Source organism: Sus scrofa, chromosome 9 (assembly GCF_000003025.6).
Source record: "Sus scrofa isolate TJ Tabasco breed Duroc chromosome 9, Sscrofa11.1, whole genome shotgun sequence".
NCBI classification, from domain to species: Eukaryota; Metazoa; Chordata; class Mammalia; order Artiodactyla; family Suidae; genus Sus; species Sus scrofa.
The window spans coordinates 21,607,628-21,625,816 of NC_010451.4; the positions used below are offsets into that span (position 1 = coordinate 21,607,628).

Below are 18,189 nucleotides of genomic sequence, written 5' to 3' on the forward strand. Positions count from 1 at the left end.
GCACCAGGTAAATGGGACAGAAGGTAGCAGGGCCCCATCAGCCATGGAGATTCCAAAGCTGGACAAGATTCCCAACTTTGGGGAGGCATTAACAATAGCAAGCCAGGGTCTTCATTCTTTTTTTTTTTTTTTTAATGATTTTTACTTTTTCTATTATAGTTGGTTTACAGTGTTTTGTCAATTCACGGCCTTCATTCTAAAGAGACAAATCTACCAAAGCATATTATAAAGACTGAGCTTGCGCACAGGAATGCATAAAAGAGCCATTTTTAGAGTTCAGCTATGATGTGGCCAGTGAGATGTATGGGAGCTCCTGATCTATGGGCCGACCATGTGAATTAAATTACAGACCAGAAATGGGTCTGTTATCAGTAATTATGTTAGGACCACAGGTGTAATCCAGTAATGTTCCAGGAAATGGGACATATGATCACCCCAGTTACATATTACTTACCCTGAGTGAAGTAAAAGTCACTAACATAGCTGAAAAAAAGGAAAGAATGCAAAGGTTGAAAATTAAAGAAAACCTGACTTAGGAGAGACTGTTTTGACTGTTTTTCCTTCCTTTTTTTTTTTTTTTTTGTCTTTTTAGGGCCGCACTCGCAGCACATGAAGGTTCCCAAGCTAGGGGTGGAATCGGAGCTAAAGCTGCCGGCCTACACCGCAGCCACAGCAACACAAGATCTGAGCCATCTCTGCGACCTACACACCACAGCTCATGGCAATGCCAGACCCTTAACCCACTGATAGAGGCCAGGGATTGAACCCATGTCCTCATGGATACTGGTCGGACTCATTAACCACTGAGCCATGATGGGAACTCCTCCTTTGCTTTTCATATTTGAAGAGATGATATGAAAAATCAGAGAAGCTAGCATGCATTTATTTTTTAATGTTTTCTTTCTTAATTCAGGGCTAAAGGCTACCATGCTTATTCCAGTAATAGTACAAGGCATGAAAATTCTTGCAAAATGTTTCTTTAGAAGATTGAAGAGTAAGAGGGTACATTTCCCTGGGTAGTGGGGTCAGCAGCAAGGAGGAGGACAAATTCCTCTAACACCCTGCCAGTTTCAGCTTCGAGCATGGCCAAGCTGATGGTGTACCCACAGGATTTCTGCAGGATGTGGCCATGAGGACAAAGCCAAGGGTTGTGGGCTTTGGCTCATTCGACATTTTGGAGACGTAAAAAAAGGAAATCAGATGCTTATCACCAGACTGATTATGATGTCACCCAAGAGGACTCCCACTGTTAGGTGATTCACTTTCTAAGAGAAAGATCTTTATGGGAAGTGGTCGCTGATCCCAAATGTAATCAGAGACTGAATTGGGAGCTGTCTCCGAATGCTGCCATCTTGGCTTCAGGCAGATAGTTGGATCTGGGGCTCTGTTTTGTAAATGCTGAAATACTATCCTTAGAAAGTAAGCAGAGCTTTATCAGAGATCGTTTTTAAAAAAGACCTTTTGAACAGTTTGACACTCCAGCTTGTCAGTGCTACAGTTTTGTTCCTGCATCTAGGTGTTGATTTTGAATACTAGCCTGGCACTGGGAAGTGACTGTCATTATTAAGACATTCAGAGGGACAATTTCAATGAGGTGCGTTTGGGGGAAAGAGAATGTGGGTTCTGCCTTTTACAATGAGGCCTTGTACCCTCTTGGTCATACTAGCAGTTAAGTGCAATTAAGCTTTGTGAAATTCCCTCCACCCTCTCTCTGTACAAAGCTTTCCTTCAAAGTCTACACTCGGGGATTTAGAGGATTAGAAACCCAGTATCTAAGTACATGGTGGGTCAGCCAGGCCTTAAGTTAATGAACATCATGCCCTTAAGCAGAGTTTGACATTGCAGTGGTTGTGCAAGAAATGTCAGAGTGAGGTGACAGAAAATGTCCAGGAGGTCCTTTGTCCCACAAGCAATTTCAACCCTCCCCACAAATTCATAAGCATCTTCCTTCTTTTCTTTTCTTTTCTTTTCTTGCTGGCACTTATTAGCTATCCTACATTCTAGATATTTCATGTATGTTTTATCATTGTTATTGTTATACATGAAGTCAGGATTCTGTTTTGTCAATTTCTCTATTGCCAGAAGCTACAGCTCCAATTCAACACCTAGCCTGGGAACCTCCATATGCCACGGGTACAGCCCTAAAAAGAAAAAAAAATGTTGAATGAATGAATGAATGAATGAACAATTGGTGAATAAATAGGATTCATTCAATATAGATTGTCCTCCACATATAAGCTGAGAAAAGGAGTCTCCAAAGTTCTACTCTTTTATCTCTGTGCCTGGAGGCTTTGGGGCTAGAGCAGCGTGACTCTTTTGAAAGAAAGGAATCTGAAGGAAAACACCGGATCTGGGAATGAAATTGAATGTGAGGCTAAGGAACAGGAGAATGGAAGAATTCATCCCCAGTCTGAAATTTTTTAAAAAGCCTAGACTAACATCCAAGCTCCAGACTATTAAAAATGTAACGTTTCTTACATTTCCATAACTTAAATCTGTAAGTGTTGCTTGACGTATCTCCCTTGACAATAATAAATTCTTTAAAGAAACAAACCAAAAAGGTTCAGCGACAGCCAGGAAGTAGAAAATAACAGATACTGTGTCCTGAATCAAAGGAAAAGATCCTAAAAAATAGAGGAAACAAAGGATTTTAAAGGAAGGGAAAAAACATACAAGCACACTGGGTCCCCAAGAAGGAAAACAAGGAACTGAGAAGTAAACATTTCTAAACCTAAGGCCAACTTAGAGACAGCGCTGAGAGAAGGCGGCACTGAGATTCTTCAGGGAACAGCTGAAACAAAGGGACATCCCACTCGGACAGAGTAAGGGACCCCACCACCCTCTCCTCCCTCTCCGTCATTTCCCACACCAAGAAGTTGCTTATTCCTGCTGGTGTGTACGCTTCAGTGATATTCTTATATAAGGGTTTTCTTCCCAATCTCGAAAGCCATTATCCTAAGGCTCTGTCACTTTTCCGCAGGAATGCAACAATACCATGTCACTGTCGCCAGGCTTACCTGCCTCCAATCTATCGTTCCATAGTTCCCAGGGCAAATCTGACCATTCTGCTCTCTGGTGTAAAACTGACAGAGGCTCTTCCCAGCCTATTTGAATGACGTCCATTCAAGTCATATTTTCAGACTATTCTCTAACGAGGCACACGAATGTTCACAATAAGGCCTAAATGTGAATTCCGTAAGAGCCAAGACATCTTATTCACAGCTAAATCCCAAACAACCAGTGCAGTGCCTGTGCTCTGTAAGTATTTAATACAAGTTCCACAAATAAATAAAAATGGAAAAATTGTGACATAAAATTATGCAGAATGCAATCCTAATAATGTGAAACATACATGTAGGCGCACAAAAGTATCAGAAAAATACAGCAAGGTGATTATTTCTAATTTATGCTTTCTAAAATTTTTTCAAAACTTAGGATGAAACTAATTCTCTCTCTGATACTGAGATACAAAAATATAAACAAAGACAAAAAGGAATAGAGCAAAAATCATGCACATGACATGTCAGGTGACAGTGTGGGGCACAATGAGGAGGGTAAACCCCTCCCCATGAGACTGTGGACTCTGCACCTTCCAGCCCTGACTCGGCCCCCACTCCCTGCTATTCCAAGGGAGTGCGCAGTGCCACCCCACGCTAGGTTCTTCACATTTCTATTTGCTCTCTACTCTCTCACCCTACTGTTCCAGTGTTCCCAATGTGCTAGTACTGTTCTTGCCATCTTTTCATTTCCAGGGCAAAGCAGAGTTCCTGATATATAGAAGAACATACGAAGTGTTGATGGAATAAACTAATTAATACTTGCATAAAGCAGTGACACTGCATGTGAGCCCCTTTCTTTCATTTAGTCTAAAATTATACTTACCTAATAGGGTTGTTTTGAGGACTAAACGAGAAAATGCACATAAAACATGCCTGGTACATAATAAGCACTTAATATAAGAACACAGATATGAAATATTATCAATGGGATCATGTACAAGTTGCTTTGCCGCCTTAGCCATAATCACCTTAAATTATGGATAATGATTCCTGCCTTGTCCACTCATCCCCTTGAAATGAGAAAGAGCTTAAAGCAGTTTTGGAATCATAAATCATTAAACAAACACATATTAGCATGATGACAATGACAATGATTAAATGCCATTTTCTTTGTGAATCTTGCCAGTCCTAAGTTTATCCTTTAAGGGCACGTTACCTTTGCTGATGTTTCAAACCATCCTACAAACCCATGCTCCTTGCAGAACTGGTCCATCTTGAGGCCATTGTTCATGAGCACATCCTTCCCCTGGTCACATTTGTTGGCCAACAAAACCACTGATACTGGTTTGCCATTAGGGAGACTTAACTTTGAGTCCAAATCATTCTTCCACTTTGTCACTGCTTCAAATGTAGCTGGCCTGGTGACATCGAAGACAATAAATGCACCCATGGCTTCTCGGTAATAGACCCTTGTCATGTTTCCAAATCTTTCTTGACCTATTACCAAAAAGAGAAGGAAAGCAAAAACTCATTACAGTTTTAAATGCAATCATATACTGGAACCTAATAAGACCTCATATGAACAGATCACTCAGTAAAGTGTTTCATTGCTTATCTTTAAAGAATGCACTAAATACACAATCAGGCAGCTCTGCTTTTGATCTTTGAGTCTGGGGGGATTCATTCATTCAATAAGTGAATGATTCATTCATTGAAATGTCTGTGTACCATGTAACATTCTAGAACTGTGCTAATATGGTATCCCACTACCCACATATGGTTACTTTGGTTTAATTAAAACTAAACTTTTTTGTATTTTTTTTTCTTTTTTGCCACATAGGCAGTATGTGGGAATTCCTGGGCCTGGGATCAAACCTACGCTGCACAGCAGCAACCAGAGCCATAGCAGTGAGAACTCAGGAGCCTCAACCCACTAGGTCATCAGAGACTCCCATAATTAAAACAAAAATTTTAAATTCAGTTCCTCAGTCATACTAGCTAGCTACCTACATATCAAGTGTTCAACAACTACATGTGGGCCTTGGCTACAGTATAAGACAACTGCAATAGCAAACATTTCCGTTATCTCAAATGTTCTATGGACAACACTCCTGAATACTTGGGATATGATAACTAAGACATGAATACCCCTACCACCATGGGGCTTACATTTTAGGGGGATGATAGATTAGTATGTTAAAAAAGACATCCTCAGTCAACTCCAATTAAGGGTAATAGTAATAGCTAACATTTATTTATGTTTGCTAACCATGAGAGATGTGATGTCCCTAAATAATCATGAAGGTACAATTATTACCCCTGTTTCGAAGTGTAAAAATTGAGACCAAGAGACGCTAAGTAATGTGTTCAAATTATGCACATGGTAGGCTTAAGAACTTACAATTCAAATCTCAGATTTTTGAATCCAGAGCCCACAGTCATTTACCAACAATGAATACTCCCAACTACTAAACCATAGGCTTGTACTCTCTCTCCCTGGGGATTATATATCGGGAGTGTCCCATTCAAATCAACTGAACAGATAACAGATATGTATGCACTGATGTCAGGGTCTGAGCTATAGGATAGGAGTAGGACAGTGAACTAGATGGCCTACACCCTTAACTAGCCTACCATCTATTGGATAAGGAAAGCCCCATGACCTAGAAACAAACACACAACAAACAAATAAATGGTCTTATTTAGACTAATCAGCTGGAATCAGTTTTGCTCTGATTCTTAATTTTCTAAAGGAATATTAGTAAGTATCTTAAACACACTAAGCTCAGTCTTCCTCATCTGCAAAATGGCAGTAATAATATGTACCTCACAGGGCTGATAGGTGGATAAGAGGAATTAACACATGTGAAGCATGCAGCGCAGTCCCTTACAACTAGTTGAAACTTGAGTTTTCCCTCTCTTTCTCCAGCATGTTAAAAATTATGAAAAGAAGTATCAAGAAGGTAGTGAAATCAGAGTTCTAGACCAGAGTTTATGAAATAAAATTATAGTATTTGAGCTGAACAACAAAAATGAACAAAGTCCTATTGCGTGTAACTCTGTCCACTAGCAGTTGCTGCAGACAGGAATTAATGAGTTCCAAACCCCAAATTCCAGAAGTATATGACCAGACAAAGTTCTTTTATTCTGATTTGGGAATTTTTTTGTGTTCAGAGCCTTGTAAAGTTTTAGAAATTAAAACAAAGTTAGATGTGTATTGGATAAACCAACTTATCTTAAAAATATAAAAGGCTGGGAGTTCCCGTCATGGTGCATCGAAAACGACTCTGACTGGGAACAATGAGCTTGCAGATTTGATCCTGGCCTTGCTCAGTGTGTCAAGGATCCGGCATTGCCGTGAGCTGTGGTGTGGGTCATAGACGTGGCTCGGATCCCGCATTGCTGTAGCATAGGATAGCAGCTACAGCTCCGATTCGACCCCTATCCTGGGAACCACCATAGGCCGTGGGTGCAGCCCTAAAAAGACAAAAAATAAAAAATAAAAGACTGAAACTAGCAAGTATCTAAGAACATATAAGTCAACCTACTTCTAAGAACACTTAACACAACTTGGAGATCTAGGTTTTGTGAGAGTGAGTTTTAATTTAGGGTACCAAATTCTTTTGTAGGTCCTGTTCACACTGGCATTAGCACTGCGGTTTGTAAGAGGAACTGATCCATAAACATTTAATGAAAATGCGTGAAAGTCAAGGCTTCCTATCCTAGTGTGTGAGTCTATGTACTCAAGCATGTATCACTGGAAAGAAGAGCACTTTGTCAGGGCCAGCACCTGACGATCCTAAAATATTTCTTACATGGGTTATATCAGCATTTTAAAAATTTTCCCACAGTCATCTAGTCAATGAAGGAAAGTGGCATAAAACCCTTCATATGACACAAAACCCACAGATGAACTTTCATTATCCCAATTGAGTCCTAAATTTCTTTTTTCTTTCTTTCTTTTCTTTCTTTTTCTTTTAAGTTCCTGCTGCATACAGTGATTTCCTTTGATACCAATCAGGGTGGCCATGACATTTCAGGAAGACAAGGGAAAAAAGCCTTCTGTGATCATTCAGGACTCTGAAGGCCTCTAGGCTTTTTAAGGATGTCTTATGATCCCTTTCAAGGAACTAATCAGATGAAGGCAAAGTCATGGGTTCTTCAATAATCTGCTTGTCCAGGGGTTTTCATAGTAGAGTAAAGCAGCCCTCAAGAAGAAAGATTTTATATTTCAAATACGTGGCAGAGGGTCATTTTTAAGACTACACACACACACACACACACACACACACACACACACGAAAAGCACACTATAAGCTTATACTTCATTGGGATTGTGTGTGTGTGTGTATATTTGAGTTTGTGAGGATATATGTATCAGATCATAAACAAAAAGGTTAGTTTCTAGAAAGAAAAGACCTTTGTATTGAGGTCACTAGGCCAGGAGAACTTGGAAAGACTGTATTTTTGGCGTTCCAGCAAGAGGTCACATTCAGATCAGGGCGCTTCCAGCACTCACATTTTATCCGGCCTTTGTCAGCTGATAGCCCACTCTGAGAACCATGTGATGTTTAGTGTGTGCCTACATATGGACAAAGTAGAGACCTGATGAGTCTATCATAAGTGATTGATTTTTTAAAAAAGACTACTGGAGTTCCCGTCATGTCTCAGCGGAAACAAAATCTGACTAGGATCCAAGAGGATGCAGATTCGATCCCTCACTCAGTGGGTTAGGTATCCAGCATTGCTGTGACTGTGGTGTAGGTTGCACACAGGGCTTGGATCTGGCATTGCTGTGGCTGTGGCATAGGCCAGCAGTTGTAGCTCCAATTCAACCCCTAACCTGGGACCCTCCATATGCCACAGGTGCAGCCCTGAAAAGCCCAGAAAAGAAAAAGACTACAGTTCAAAAATGCCATTGGGGTTAAGTCACTCATTCAACACACATTTATCGACTAGGTAATATGGTCCAGGTTCTGGGCTTTGTGCTGCAAATACATAATTTTTTGTCCTCGAGGAACTTCTAAACTAAGAGGTGTTATCCTGGATACATGTATGGAAAATGATCCCATTCATAATGTAAGTCCCCATTTCTCATAGTGTCTAAACACACACTCCACAGCCGTGTAGATATGGCTTTTGATTCAGTTTTCAGCCTCAGGGGATGTTCAAGGACAAAGCAATTAACTGAATCACAAAAGTTAGTACGACGGCTGCGGTAATCACGTGGGGAACCTCCCACAGAAGGCACTAAGTTGAAGGGTCAAGAAGACAGTGTCTTCATTTGAATCCCTTGTTACCAGTACAGCCTTAGACAAATACATCTCCCCCCCGAGACTCAGTTTTCTTATCGGTAAAATGAGTTGTTCTGGCCCATCTCTAAAGTTCCCTTCTGTTTTCACACCTTCTAGCCCCAGGATATCACCATTAAATCCACACCTGGTCCTCTGCTCCAGCTGCCCAAAATGGCCCACCGGGGTCATGGACTCAGCTAAAAACATACACAGGCAACACATTCATATGCGTATTTAGTGCCACTTGGTAATTACTACTATATATGCTCTCAGAGGGCAGGACCAAGCAGTGAATCCTTCTAGACAGGCATAAAAACAAGAGGATGTTCTGTTCACCACCTGGCTCTGGTGACCAAAGATTAGTCACTTCACCAGTCTGAGCTTCAGTTTCCTCACTGGTAAAATACGGAACTAAATCCATTACTGCCTCTGGCAGCCTCCTTTGATCAACCTCCCAACATGCAGGCATCCAGTTCTCTACCATCCACTCCTCCTGTGTTCCCCATGCTGGTTCACAGCATCTCCATCCACACCGCCATCAGAGTGGTACCTTCAAGACATCTTCCAACTCCCTCCTCATCCCCATATCCAAAGGTCTCCAACATCCTACCAACGCTTCTATTCAAAAGCGGCTCTCAGGAGTTCCCATCATGGTGCAGCAGAAATGACTCTGACTGAGAGCCATGAGGTTTTGGGTTGATCCCTGGCCTTGCTCAGTGGGTTAAGGATCTGGCGTTGCCGTGAGCTGTGGTGTAGGTTGCAGACGCAGCTCGGATCCCGTGTTGCTGTGGCTCTGGCATTAGCCGGCAGCTGCAGCTCCAATTGGACCCCTAGCCTGGGGACCTCCATATGCTTTGGTTGCAGCCCTATAAAGACAAAAAGACCAAAAAAAAAAAAAAAAAGAAAAGAAAAAAGGCAGCTCTTGACTCTGCCCCCTGCTGTCCATTAGCACTGCCACTGCTCCAGCTCAGGCCCTCATTGATCTTCATCTGGACCTCTGAAAGCTCCTAACTGGGGCTCTCAGCATCTCAGTCTTGGTCACTCCCACTTGCCCTTAAAATAAATATAAATATAACACAGGTTTTCAGATAGTTGCTATTTTGACAGCACAAGAAATCACCTGATGGGTATATATCTGAAGGAAATGAAATCACTACCTTGAAGAGCTCTCTGCATACTTCATGTTCACTGCAGCATTATTGACAAAAGCCAAGACATGGAAACAACGTGAATGTCCATGGACAGATGAATAAATCAAGAAACTGTGGTACAGTCATCTCTCAATATGATTGGTTTCAGGACTCCCTGCAGATACAAATATCGGCAGGTGCTCAAGTCCCTTAAATAATGACCTAGTACTCCCCACCCTCTGTATCTGTGGATGCAGAATCTGCAAATACAGAGGACCAACTGTATACATGTACGACGGAGTATTATTCAACCATAAAAAGGAAATCCTGCCTTTTGCAACAATATGGGCAAATGCTATGAAAGCATTATGCTAGAGAAATAAGTCAGACAGAGGAAGAAAAATACTGCGTAATCTCACATGAGGAATCTAAAAAAGGCATAAACAGTCCAAAATTCACAAAAACGGAGAGTAGAATAGTGGTTGCCAGAGGCTAAGGGATGGGAGAAATAGGGAGATGCTGGTCAAAGGGTATGAACCTCCAGTTGTAAAGATGAATAAATTCTGGGGATCTGATTACAATGGGGTGACTACAGTCAACAGTACTGTATTACATAATAGAACATCAGTAAAAGACTAAATCTTAACTGTTCTCACCAAACAAACACACTAAAAGGGTAAACAGGTGAAGTGATGGAGATGTTGACTGACCTCATTGTAGTAATTATTTCACAAAATATACATACATCAAATCATCACATTGTACACATGAAACTCACACAAAGTTATATATCAATTACATCTCAATAAAGTGGGGGGGTGAGAAATCATCTGAGATATTTATAGAACTTTCTGGGGCATCCTCCTTAGAAATTCTTACTGGATTGGTTTTGTATGGGGCCCAGGAACTTGTATTTTAAAGCCTTCCCTAGGTAAAGTCGTAAAACTTTTCTATCAGAATCCACCTTCAAAATGTAAAGATTACCATTATTCTCTGCTATTGTAGCCCCTCAGTGACTCATGCCCTTAAAAAGAAAGACAGACACCTTTATAAACATTACATTTTTGGAGCCTTGGGTGCAAACCACCTTTCTTTCCAAACTCTTCTCCTATCACTTCCTACAAAGTGCTCCATGGCCAAGCCACAATGGACTACTTGTCCATCCTATGTGACTCCCTGGATTTTCTGGCCGCCTTGCAGCTCTGTTCCCAAAGTCTGAATTTTCTCCCCATCTCTCCTCTCACCTTCAGTGAAATCCTACGCATCCTATAATTGGGCCCTGAGAAGTTCCCCGGTGGCACAGTGGGTTAAGGATGTGACGTTGTCACTGCTGTGACTCAGATCGCTGGCGTGGTACAATATATATAATTGTACCCTGAAATCTCACTCATCTGTGCGACCTTCTCATCCTGCCAGCTGGAACCATGGTCCCTTTTTCATGACCTCACAGCATTTTCTTTATCCTATTCCATTTGCACTTAGCACGCTATCTATTCATGCTTCTGTCTTCAACTTGGCATTGCAAAACCTGGAGAGCAGGTTGGTCATGTTTTAATGTTGTAAATTGGATGCCTATTTCTCCACTTTTTTGAATATGGTAGGAGCTCAAGATATTATGGTAGAAATAAACTGAAATTAAGATTCCTCCTTCCTCATAAAAAAACATAGTAAAATAATACCATTTGCAGCAACATAAATGCAACTAGAGAGTTTCATACTAAGTAAATCAGAAAGAGAAAGACAAATACCATATGATATCAGTTGTATGTGGAATCTAAAATATGGCACAAATGAACCTATTTACAGAACAGAAACAGACTCACAGACATACGGAACAGACTTGTGGTTGCTGAGGGAGTGGGATGGACTGGGAGTTTGGGATTAGTAGATGCAGAATATCACACTTAGAATGGAAGGGCAATGAGGTCTTACTGTGTAACAGAGAGAAACTCTGTCCAATCTCTTGGGTCAGAACATGATGGGGGATGATATGAAAAAAAGAATGTATAGACATGTATGACTGTGTCACTTTGCTGTAAAGAAGAAATTGGCACAACACTGTAAATCAACTATACTTTAATTTAAAATTTTTTTTTTAATTTTTAAAAAGATTCCTCCTTCCTCTAAAACATAACACGAGCCAGTGTCACATACTAATGCACGTACTCTATATCCTATGCTTGTTTTGAGTAAATAATCAATAGATGTTCACTGATGGAGAAAATTAACATTATTCTAACAGGGTTATGTGCATATATGTTGCAGTGAGTTTCAGACTGGTATGTTATGTTTTCATAGTCATTCTCAATTTAAGAAATAATCCCCTGAAGAAGAAAAAAAAAAAAGAATTCCTTGCAATCGATTTACTCTATTCCAAATATATATTTTGGGGGTCACAGCACAATCGGTAGAGCTGAAAGTATCACCAAGTATGCTCCTGATTTCTAGAGAGTAATAATATAAAAAGCAGGAAGATAAAACCAAAAGTAAATAGAAACTTTGAACAAGGATCTGGAGAAAAAAATCCAATTGCTGTGATGATCAAACAGCTCCTGAACTTACAGTGGCAGTTGGTTTTAAAGGCCCAGGGAAACCCACAAACCAGGATCAGAGTCAGGCTGGCATCCTGGTGAGCAAGGTTTTCTCCATCTTTTAAGAGCCCATCTGACCCTCTAACAGTGGTTCTGAAACTTTTTCGTCTTCTCTCCTCACTTCTTTGCTCCACTAGACAATAACAGGAAATTGTCAATAAATCACCATTTTTCTTTTTTTGTTGTTGTTTTTTGTTTTTTGGCCGCACCTGTGCATGTGGCAATTCCTGGGCCAGGGATCAAACCCACGGCCCAGGTGCAACTTATGCCACAGCTGTGGCAATGCTGGATCCTTAACTGGATGGGCCACAAGGGAACGCCCTAATCACCATTTTTCTAGGTCACCTAGGCTTCTAATCTAGAATTAACCTTGTTTGATCGTCCCCTACAAAACTTCTAACCTCTCTCCCTGGCCAGAGCCTGGTTTCAGCAGCCCCATGGCAAACACTGCCCTGTGTACCCAGCATGTGTTCAACAGGGTTTCCTTGCTGAATGAATAAGTAACCCGTAATTCTTTACCCCCTCCCAATAATCACGTGAAGGCTTAACAAGTCTTTAAGAGTCATCCTCTGCCGTGTCTCTGCCATTTATCACTTTCTCTCCACTCCCAATGAAATCACTTTGTCTCATCTCACCTCTTTCATCTAACAAACATTTCTGAATGTCTATTAATTACCAGGCACTAGAAACATGCAACTAGAAAAACCAGTAACTAGGAAAAAAGCAATTAAGAATCATGGCCCTTGTGAAGTTTACATTCTAGTAAAAAGAGATAAACAGTAAACACAAAGCAAGATACACAGAATAATACATTATCTGGTGAAAAGTGCTATGGAGAAGAATAACAGCAGGAAAGGAGATACAATGGAGATGAGGGCAAAGTTAAGCAGGATGGATGGGGAAGGCTCCCTGAAAAGCAATCATTGGAGTAAAGATCAAAAAAAGGTAAAAGAAACCATGTGGATGTTTAGGAGAAGAGGGGTTTGGAGAGAGGGAATGGCAAGTGCAAAGATGCCAAGGCACACATGTGTCTAGAAAGTGTGTGGAGAACAGCAAGGGGACCGTGCTGGCTGGAGTGGGCCACCCAAGGGAAAGAGTGGCATGCAGTGCGGCCGGCAGATTACAGGATCCAGACTGTAGACAGTTTGGGGCCATTATACTGATGGTGCCTTTTACTCTGGATGAGAGAGGAAAGCACTGAAGGGGAGTGAGCAGATGAGAAACATGAACCTACAGGAGTAAATGGATAATGTGGCTGCTGCATTGAGGAGTGACTTACAGGAGTCAAGGTCAGAAGTGAGGAGAGAGTAATCCAGGCAAGAGATAATTATGTGGACCAAAGTGGCAGTGGTGAACATGGTTCAGGCTGGATGTTGTCTAGACAAATGTGGAGATAGAGAAGATAGGTAGGATATGGATTATGAGATGATTCAAGTCTGATTCCCAAGCTTTTGACCTAAATTAGGGGAAGTATGGCGTTGTCGTTAACTGAAATGGAGTAGACTTTTGGAGGCCAAGGTTTTGTGGAAGTAGATTGGGATTTTGACATGTTAGGTTTCAGATGTCTTGTTACACAGATATGTTGAGAAGGCAGTTGTACACACAAGTCTGAAGTTCAGGGGGGGAGGTTAGGCCTGGAGATTTAACTGGGATTTTAAGATCTGAACACATCTGCCAGATTCAACATCCAAGCCCTGCTTTCACACTATCATTTGCTTAATTAAACCTACTACTGCCCAAAACTGGAAAGTAGGGTGCTAACATATTATGTGACCCACACAAGATTTAAAACAATTTGAACTAGTTCCCAACAGTTATAAATTGGAAGAGAAGTATAAATCCTGGAATGTCTTGAAAACTCAGAACTTTCAAAAATACAGGGTCTAGGGTGGGGGAAAAGCTGTAATTGTAATGTATACATGTAAGGATAACCTGACCCCTTGCTGTACAGTGGGAAAATTAAAAAAAAAAGAAAAAAAATAAATAAAGTTGCGTGTACACTCAAAAAAAAAAAAATACAGGGTCTATATTATATGACTATATGTTGTCAAGTTTGAGCTTATCAGTACCAAACACTCAATCTTAAAGAAAAAAAAAATGGCCTTGATACTATTTCTTTGACACTGTTAGATACCACAAAAACACTTCCCTAAATTTGTATGTCTATATCTATTTTATTAAAATAATTCTAACGAAATATTAAGAATTCAATGAAATTTATATTTTAAAATAAATCATCACCATTGATCCATTTTTCTTATTGTAAGCCTCTTATAGGTGGGTTACAAAGGATCCCATGTTTGTTTCTTTGCATCAAAATACTCTTCAACACACTTGGCCTTGTTCCTGAACATGCATCTAGCTGATGTGAAGGTCTGCGGCGAAACAAAATAGGAGCCAGGATTATAGGGAGGCTTTGCTCCTGTTTCCTAGGGAAATGGGGCAGTAGCTTGGGGACCAGAAGTGAGAACAGATTGTTCAGAAAGGCCTTTGAAAGATGAACAAGTATTTGCCCATCAGAAAACAGAATACATTTATTTTACTCTCAGGGCTCCTATGGGATTTTTAAGGTTACACACTTCAACCTACAAATTAAAGGTTAATCCCCAGACTGAGCTCCAGGGTTTTGCCCAAAATTAGGCCTTGCTAGGCTCCATCTTTTTTTTGTCTTTTTGCCATTTTTAGGGCCGCTCCCACGGCATATGGAGGTTCCCAGGCTAGGCTAGGCATCGAATTGGAGCTGTAGCCACCGGCCACAGCCACAGTCACGGCAACGTGGGATCCGAGTGAGTCTGCAACCTACACCACAGCTCACGGCAATGCTGGATCCTCAACCCACTGAGCGAGGCCAGGGATCGAACCCGCAACCTCATGGTTCCTAGTTGGATTCATTAACCACTGAGCCACGACGGGAACTCCGGCTCTACCTTTTGTTTTCACTCACACTCACTCCAGGACACTCCTTCCTCCACTAGCACTTCCCTTCTCTCTGATTCTCTAACTAAATCCTATCTGTTCTTCAAGCTTGTACCAAACTCCACCTTCTTGGAGCTTTTTCTGACTTCTGAGCTCAATTCTTTCCTTCCCTATACTCACCCAGCGCTGAGTGAATCTATCACTTGCTCACCCACTCAATCAGGCCCAGCCTTGTACTGCTTTTCCCGCACCACAAACCTCTGCAGCCTGTGTCCCCAGTTACACTGGAGACTCCCTGAGCCCACGGTTGAGTTCCTCTAATACTGTCCCCTGTCTGTCCACAGAACACCTCTCTGAGAGGCTCTTAGTCAGTGCTCACAATGGACTTGCGAAATAGAATGGAACTGGTAATACGAGTGCTCTTTACATAATGAAGTAACAATATCGATTTCTTATTTGCAAGAGGGAGCCCCAGCAGGGAGAGGAGTGGACTGAATAAAGCAAGACCTCTAGTCCAACTCATTTACTTTTACTTTTTATGCCTACTAAACTCCTGCTCATCCTTAAAATACACTCTGAAAAAAATCTATCACCAATTCAGAACAAAGTCACTTTCCACAATTTCTTCTAGTTCCCCCATAAATAGTGGCTCTCATTTCATCTTGTTACTGGTTGTCCTGTCTAATAGGCAAGTCTTATCTCTATTCAACAAGAAGGTAAAACTGGATACAGTGTATTGAATTAAACTAAATTGTGCAAGAGAATAGGATGACATAAAAAGTAACAATTGGTGTCTTGGGTGTCCATAAGCAATAATATTATAGAAATCAAGGGTAGCTGGATTATAGTGATCTATTTTTAAATTAAATTTCAAAAATATTCTCATTAAATTCTGAATTTAAATTTAAGGCAGTGTGTGTGTGTCAGGGAGAGAGAGAGGGGGAAGAAAATGAGTATCCCAGTGTCTCAGGAGATTTTTTTTTTTTTTTGTCAGAATTAATTTTGACTGGGGTCTAACACCACTCAGTTGAAATGAAATAACTTACTTGGGTAGAGAAGAAACAAGATCATAGAGTAATGCAATGTCTATTATTGGGTGGAGGGAGGGAATGAAACCAAGCCACAGAAGGGAGGTTAGCATGAATCAAAATAAAAGGATCTGTATCCCATGTTTATAATTAAACCAACTGCAACCTAAACAAATAACTAGCAAACAACCTAAAAATACATTCTGAATTATAAAAGTAATCTCTGAATTACTTAGCATTTGAGACATCACCTCTAAGTTACCTTTAAAGACACTTTAATAGATAACTCACAAGGGACCCTGGGCTCTAAGGGTTTCACTCTTAAAGCATTTCCAGATTCCTCTAGCTGTAAAATCCCTAAAATGTGTGTGAAGGTGCTCTGGGGTGACTCACTGCACTCACAGTGGCACACCGTGATAATTGTAAATTTCAAGGCAAGCACAATGGTGCTCAAGGAACTAGTAGCTAGAGGTAGCTTACAGTTTTAACGTTAGGTAGTGCTACATTCCTTTTGATGTGGTCATATCTTTTTGAAGCTGGGGTTTTCACAGTTTGGGTAATAAAAAGCAAGAGTCATGTGAAAATCAATGGGAAATGAACATGCGGGTGGTGGTGTCCACTCTGACTTGAGATGCTGGAGTTCCCGTTGTGGCTCAGTGGTTAACGAATCCGACTAGGAACCATGAGGTTGTGGGTTCGGTCCCTGCCCTTGCTCAGTGGGTTAATGATCCGGCATTGCCGTGAGCTGTGGTGTAGGTCGCAGACGCGGCTCGGATCCTGCATTGCTGTGGCTCCGGCATAAGCCGAAGGCTACAGCTCGATTCAACCCCTAGCCTGGGAGCCTCCATATGCTGCAGAAGCGGCCCAAAGAAATGGCAAAAAGACAAAAAACAAAAACAAAAACAAAGTTTGAGATGCTATTGCAGGGTCCAAAGGAATGCATATGCCAATAGCAAACAATTAGAGTTATTAAAAATGAAATTAATTTTCTTAAAATTTATGTTTTCCAAATGGCTATTAAGTTATTAGACTATTTTAATTATTAAACTGTTTAGTGCTCACTACCTAAGAAACAGAACTTTTAGGTATTTGTATTGGCCTAGAGGCACCATGAAAAAATGACTTTGACACTAAAGGTTCTGTGAACTGAGGAAGTTTGAGAACCTCTGCTGTAGCCTCTCGAGTCTAGGGGACATTTTTCTTTAAGTTAAACACACACAGACACACACAGATATACACACACACACACACCCCTCTACCGCTTTATAAGACTCAATTTTTATTCTAATACCATTGAGCATCATTGCTATTCTTATCTTTAATTCTCAAACTAGAGACTGTGTCCCTTAGGCACTGTGGTTTTCCTCTCTAAAAGTAGCATATTAAAATGGGTCTTATTAGGCTAAACCAACTACATGGTCCATGCAATGATGTGTGCAAAGAATTTAGCTCATTCAATTTTTAACTCTGTTTAAAATAGAAAGGTTAAAAATAATAAATAGTCCTTTAAAATAAAGTATGTGTTGGAGTTCCCGTAGTGGCGCAGTGGTTAACGAATCCGACTAGGAACCATGAGGTTGCAGGTTCGGTCCCTGCCCTTGCTCAGTGGGTTAACGATCCGGCGTTGCCGTGAGCTGTGGTGTAGGTTGCAGACGCGGCTCGGATCCTGCGTTGCTGTGGCCCTGGCGTAGGCGGTGGCTACAGCTCCAATTGGACCTCTAGCCTGGGAACCTCCATATGCTGCAGGAGCGGCCCAAGAAATAGCAAAAAGACAAAAAAATAAAATAAAATAAAATAAAATGAAATAAAGTATGTGCATCGTCAAAATTCAACTTAATCTGGAGTTTCTGCTGTGGTGCAGCAGGTGGAGGATCCAGCATTGTCTCTGCAACTGCTGTGGTCACTGCTGAGACATGGGCTCGATCCCTGCCCAGTGCAGTGGGTTAAGGATTGGCATTGCTGTAGCTGTGGCACAGGTTGCAACTGCAGCTCGGATTCAGTCCCTGGCCTGGGAACTCCCATAGGCCTGAGGTGCAGGAACAACAACAACAGAAGCAACAAGAGGCAGTTTAATCTAAGACGTGAAAACTACTGCATTATTATATTACACAGTAGGAAACAAGAGAAGAGAGTGGTTAGAAAATAGAATGTATAACCAGACAAATCTCAGTTCATATCCCAGCATCATCCCTTACTGTCTGTGTAATTTTTGTAAAGGTTTGTATGTTTGT

The 18,189-nt window shown here is 41.1% G+C and overlaps 1 protein-coding gene across 1 annotated transcript in view; it reads right to left on the reverse strand.

The window, feature by feature from the left end:
• RAB38 (RAB38, member RAS oncogene family) overlaps positions 1 to 18,189 on the reverse strand; it is a 63,555-nt gene that overhangs the window by 30,545 nt on the left and 14,821 nt on the right. Inside the window, exon 2 of the mRNA XM_003482585.3 lies at positions 4,216 to 4,496. Within this exon, the coding sequence (XP_003482633.1) occupies positions 4,216 to 4,496 (281 nt within the window). The remainder of the gene's footprint in view (positions 1 to 4,215; positions 4,497 to 18,189) is intronic.